Below are 6,564 nucleotides of genomic sequence, written 5' to 3'. Positions count from 1 at the left end.
ATATATAAAAAAACCTTTAGGTAGATGTACTACCTATTATAAGTGTATAACTGTATTGCAATAGTCTCTCTAACTTCAACCATATCGTTCGCACCTTCACCATCAAGCAACTCCACGGAACCATTCGTACTTCCTAAGGCTTTTCAACTTCTTCTTCAATTTATAACTCATGTGCCTATTTTCATCGGCATCACATTCATCGAATTCCGGATCAAACCTTGAATTATGTCTTCTAATGTAGTTATGTAGTGCCATTGTAGCCACTACAATAAGCCGTTTTTTTTTTGAAAGAATAGTTCGGCATATCTCGGAGAATTCTCCATTTCTTTTTCCATACGCCAAATGCTCTTTATATTATACTTCTTAATGAGGAATGCCTCCTATTAAAGACCTCCCGATGGCCTGTAGTAGTTCGAATTCCTCATCGGAAATCTGGTATACGATATCGCGTCTCTGGATATGGCTTAAGAAAACCTCGTTGTAGTGGGAATCCAGCATCAACTAAATAAAATTTACCTGTAAACAAAAAAACTTTAAGATACATAGTGATAAGAACCATGATCCATCAGATGTTGTACAGTGTTTTCTGAGTCATACCACACCACAACTTCACCATCTAAAATTTCAGAATTTAAGTGGCTAGAAATTAACTTGAATTAGTGCTGTATTAAGAACCTACTCGAGTAATTAGCAGTTTTTTTTTGTTGGATTAAGCATCTACTTCGGTAAAACACAATTTTTAATGGATTCAGGGGCAAATCAGTGACGCTTAAACCTATCATATTCTTCAGCAGACCTGTCTACACCAGTTCACGATCTCTGCCAAGCGACCATGCGGCATTTTCGTCTACATCTATTAGGACAGAATTTATACTGAGTAAAAGAACAATTTTTCTTAATTGATTTATAAGCCGTAGAGCCCTTGCCAACTTCATTTGATAAGTTTTACATAGAATTTTTATCATAATCTTTACGGAATTACCTGCTACTTCAATAAGCATCACCTCTTCGAAAGTTTTTTTTTTTTTTTTTTTTTTTTAGGATTATTTTTTTTTTTTTTGCAGGATTAAGCATCTACTTTAGTAAGTATCATCTTCTCAAACAACCGATCAACACCTATCCAAAACTCTTTTCGGTCAACGAACTTATAAAAAAACGCAAGGTGTTCAAATGAACCTACCAAATCCTTTTCTAACCTAACTTCATCACTAATCTTGCAAAAAAAAAACACTTCTTCTGAAAAAATCCTTTTTTTTTTTTTTTTTTTTTAACTTTAAAATTCTTTTTTTTTTTTTTTTTGTAACTTTATCCAGAACGAGAAGGTGAATGGCTGATGGATTCTTTCCACGGCAGCGACGGTAACCCACTAATGCCGCCCAGTTGCCAGAAAAAACTCATTTGTTGTCCTACTTCTGACGATATAAGGTTGTATTTGGTCTAATAGTAGAGGGCGTACCTATAGATGATGAATGTTGCCAAAAATCGGATGGATGCTGTTCGGAATGGAGTTGTATTTGCAGAAAGGAGCAAAGCAGGAAGGAGGAGGAATCTTCAACAAATTTCTGAGTTGATTTTTGACCCGGATTCGATTCCTCTTTTGTCGCGGTGAATAGGATGCTCGAAGAAGACAATACGTGAGTTCCTGCGTGTCGTGAGAGGGTAAAAAAGAGAAAGCCAGAGCAGTTCGCGGAACGTTTCTAAAAATGGCGCTCACTTTTGGCTTTTACGTTTTTTGTCAAAACACCGGTATTAAGAACGAAATAAGAAAAAGCGTGGTTCTCAAACAATTATTTTTTTTTTTTTTTGCTTTGACGTTGGCAGACGGAATAAGCACAAAAACAGGGGCAAACAAACGAGGCCTTACTGGTCGGTAAAACGCTGATTTCAGCTTGGCCTTGACCAAATCATTAGTGTCATTTTAATTCTAATATGCTATGAATAAGCTGGCCGTAGTCTGATTAATCTGAGGAAAAAATTAAGAATAATATTAAATGTTATACTCTGTAAGCAATAATAAACTGAATATTCATTTAAAGTAGATTTATTTATGTTTGTTGATGTAATAGTTAAATAAGTTTTAACAAATTTAAAAAAAGCTGGGCAGATAAATAAATTAAATTAAATATTTGTTTGTTTGTACATTAATGTTTGTGAATGTTCTATTTATTGTTCAGTAAATGCTAAAAGGGGATAAAATATTTATTTAATGATGATTGAATTTTTAATAATGATTTTTTTATGCACTTTAAAATTTATTGATTACTATTAAAGTAAAATGATAATGAAAATATTGTGTAAATGATTAGATTGGTAGATTTAAATTTTAATTTAATTTTTCATTAGCATTTAATAATGAGAATATTCAAAAATATTTGATGGATAGATAAAAAAATCTTACTTTATTTTTTAATTAAAATTTGTTATGAAAATATTGAATTGAAACTATATACGAAATGAGTATATGTCTATACTATTGTATAAGTATAGCTTTGGATTCTTCTCATATAGGATCTTAGCTTTTCGTTTTATTTATTAAAGATGAATTATAACCATTCATTTTATTTACACATTTAATTTATCTTTAACTTTATTTATTTAATTAAATGCATGACGTTTTAATTGCATTTAAATAAGAGCTAATTGCTAGAATGCCAAAAATTTTGATTGCATTTATTTATCTCCCTTTTTCCCCATTTTGCCTAGCTCATTGGGTTCATCCATGGAGAAATGCCCTCGATCACTTATCACACTCACCAAAATCTACCCTACCTCGGTCGCTTGCTCGTTCGGGTCATCTAGAGAAGCCGCGATCTCCGCCCTCGTCGAATTTTGCCCTAGCCTCGACGAACAACCTTAACGTAGCTGATTTTTGCTCGGCCACCTTAGCCGAAGGTGATCTTCGTGCATCTCCTTAGATTTTTTTTTTTTTTTTTTTTAATTTCATATAGTTTTTCTTAGAGTCTATTCTAGGTACGGTGATGTTTGACCATACAAATACGATTAGAACCTGACCCTCTTTTATGTCAACATGCTTATGTTGATATTCTACATATATATAATCGAGTCTTATACATTTGATCTTCATCACCATGCCTTTCCTGATATTTGATCTTTGTGTTGAATCATCTCTACCATAACTATAAGAACTTTTGCTCAATATTGTCAAAATTATTATATTCTTCACATGGATTAGCTTGTTTGAATAAACACAAATCAAATAAGACGTTCAAGCACATTTGACTTGAAATAAATGAATGTGAACTACTTTGAGGAAAGCTCCTCATTTGAATCTTGATGTTTGATGCCTTGATGCACTTTAAGCAAAAGGGTTTAATAGAGGCGGACTCTTGATAATTTTCTGTTCATTTTGTTAGATTAATGATTATATAGAATTCTAAAGTATTTAATGAGAGTAGGCTATATGTTATTGGCTATTCTAAGCTTGGGATCAAGGATTGGTTGAGGACTATAATGGGAGAAGATGCAATGCAAGATATTAGATATTTATAACCTCATCAAAAATACAAGATAATTATAAGGGTTTCAAGACAGCAAGAAAGGGCTATAAGGGTGCAAAAGATGACCAAATCAATTCTAAGGAAAAGACCATTCACCTAATCCTCAAAGAATGTAAACACAAGCCCATATGATTTTATTACTTCATAATATAATACTCTTACTTGACCATTTCTTATATGAGGAAAATTTAACTAAAGGATATGAGTGGTGGCCCAAATATGGATATGTAAGTATTTGAACCAATTGCATTGCATTACAACAATTCATGAAAAGGATGAATGTTCAAAATATAAAAGTGAAGTGGAGGGAAATTGATCTAAATTAATACTCGATCAAATGCAATATTACAAAATCAATCATGTTTGATTTAGAAAAAAGAGTTATCATTATTCCATAATGTATTTCCTACCTTGATGTATTTACCACACCTTTAAGTATATATGTGAAAGGTAGAGTAGCTCCAGTGGAAGATAAGATTAGAGAGAGTCTCGTTAGATGGTTTGGTCACATAAAATGGCAGCCTTATGATGGCCATTTAGGAAAGTAGATGTATTAGATTTGACTTATGTTAAGAAAGGTAGAGGTAGACCTAAAAAAGACTTAGTTAGAAAATATTAGAAATGACCTTTTTTGTTAGATTTAAATGAGAATTTAACTCTTAACAAGACATAATGGATAAAAAGCATTCACGCAGCTGACCTCACATAGTGGGATAAAGGCTCAATGTTATTGTTGTTGGTGGTGATGAGGCTATCTCCACTCTCCACAAAATTCATTTTCTTCATGTTTAGGCTTGATCTCCACTCTTTAATCCACCAAGGCTAGGATTCACTCCTAGCATATCTTCATTAAACCATACAATTAATTGATGAGCTTTCATCAACAAATTGGGTGAATGACTCTTCATGGAATTTTCTAGCTCATTGTGTTCAAACATAAGGTGGTTTGACCAAGTATTTTCCTATTTCGGTTGGATTACATCAAGGATCGGCCTTAAGCCCATATCTTTTTGCTTTCGTCATGGATGTTCTCACTAGACATTTGCAAGAGCATGTACCTAGCTTGGTGTATGCTTTTTGCTAAAGATATTCTTCTTGTTGATAAGACTAGAGAGGAGTTGAAGGTAAAATTGAATTATGGAGGTCAACCTTTGAGTCTAAAGGTTTTCGCTTGAGTAGATCTAAAATTAAATATATGGAGTATAGTTTTAGTAGCAATAGACTTAATGAGGGGATTGCGACTTTGGGCAATCAAGTCATTAATAAGAGTACACGTTTTAGATATCTTTGATCTATTGTTTAGAGTTATGGTGAAATAGATGGGAATATTATCAGTATAAGTAAAGTTGGATGGTAGAAATGGAGGAATGCATCGGGTTTGTCGTGCGATAGAAAATTCCCCCTTAAACTTAAGGGAAAATTCTATAAGATGGTGGTGAGACCTGCAATACTTTTTGGTGCCAAATGTTGGCCATTAAAAGAGAAGCATACTAAGTTAAGTATTGTAGATATGAGGATGCTTAGGTGGATGAGTTTCCTTACCCTTAGGGATAGGATACGAAATGAGCATATACGTGAAAAGGTTGGAGGAGCTACAATGGAAGATAAGATTAGAGAGAGTCAACTTAGATGGTTTGGTCACATTAAACGGAGGCCTTCTGGTGACCCGGTTAAAAAGTTGAGGTATTAAATTTCACTTATGTTAAGAAAAGTAGAGGTTGACCTTAAAAGACTTAGCTAGAAAATATTAGAAATGGACTTTCTTTATTAGATTTAAATTAGAATTTGACTTTTAACATGACACAACGACAAAAAAGAATTCATGTAGCCGACCCCACGTAGTGGGACAAAGGCTTGAAGTTGTTGTTGTTGTCGTCATATAATCATGATTAGCAAATCAACCATGGCATCATTATAATAATCCACCTTTCATAATAAATTTGGGGAAGGTTATTCTTCACCCCAGCATAATGACATATCATCTTTATCGCTGCAACATAATTTTGCTAAGTTTCTATAGATCTTATAAGGAATTCTCTAGCGTTTTAACAAGTTCTCATTGATTTTTTATTAAAATTTTAATGAAATTTTCTTCAAGGAATGCTCTCTAAAAGTAGGATCAAACAAGAAAATAAAAACCTACAAATGATGAATATCTATCAATTAATTATTTATATGAATCAAGAAATAAAATAGTCATTTAAATACCTAATGATGCAAATAATGACACTAATTAAAAAGATCAATATAACATAACAAACAAAAAAACTAGTTCATTAATGCACAAGATAGATTGATGATAATGATACATTGAAGACATAAATCAGACCATCAGTTTTACATTGACGAGAGGCAATTAAAATCCTCACTTTCCAGGAACGAAGTTGGTGGCATAGGCCCAAGCATTATTGTTCACCGGGTCAGCGAGGTGGTCGGCCAGGTTCTCCAGAGGTCCCTTGCCGGTCACAATGGCCTGCACGAAAAATCCAAACATAGAGAACATTGCCAGCCTTCCGTTCTTAAGCTCCTTCACCTTCAGCTCAGCAAAGGCTTCTGGATCATCAGCCAAACCCAGCGGGTCAAAGCTATTGCCAGGGTATAGCGGGTCAGTTATCTCGCCCAGAGGCCCGCCCGCAATGCGATACCCCTCAACAGCGCCCATGAGGACAACCTGAACAGCCCATATAGCCAGGATGCTCTGAGCGTGGATCAAGTTCGGGTTGCCCAAATAATCGAGCCCACCCTCGCTGAAGATCTGGGACCCGGCCTTGAACCACACCGCCTCGCCGAACTTGACGCCGTTGCGAGCCAAGAGCTCCGGGAACACGCAGCCCAGTGCGCCCAGCATGGCCCACCGTGAGTGGATTACCTCCAGCTCCCGGTTCTTAGCGAAGGTCTCCGGGTCGGCCGACAAGCCGGCAGTGTCCCAGCCGTAATCGCCGGGGAACTCGCCGGTTAGGTAGGAAGGTGGCTCGCCAGAGAATGGGCCCAAGTACTTGACGCGGTCTGGGCCGTACCACGGGCTGCTAGATGAGGGGCGGAGCTT

At 35.5% G+C, this 6,564-nt stretch overlaps 1 protein-coding gene across 1 annotated transcript in view; it reads right to left on the bottom strand.

The window, feature by feature from the left end:
* Nucleotides 1-5,862: 5,862 nt before the first annotated feature.
* Nucleotides 5,863-6,564, bottom strand: part of LOC110113998 (chlorophyll a-b binding protein AB96-like) — a 26,310-nt gene continuing 25,608 nt past the window's right edge. The window contains exon 4 of the mRNA XM_020846742.2: nt 5,863-6,561. Within this exon, the coding sequence (XP_020702401.2) occupies nt 5,884-6,561 (678 nt within the window). The 3' untranslated portion in view covers nt 5,863-5,883. The remainder of the gene's footprint in view (nt 6,562-6,564) is intronic.

Source organism: Dendrobium catenatum, unplaced genomic scaffold, assembly GCF_001605985.2.
Source record: "Dendrobium catenatum unplaced genomic scaffold, ASM160598v2 fragScaff_scaffold_621, whole genome shotgun sequence".
Classification (NCBI taxonomy): Eukaryota; Viridiplantae; Streptophyta; class Magnoliopsida; order Asparagales; family Orchidaceae; genus Dendrobium; species Dendrobium catenatum.
Note: the sequence above shows the minus strand (reverse complement) of the source record. Positions and strands in the feature narration are given on the sequence as shown.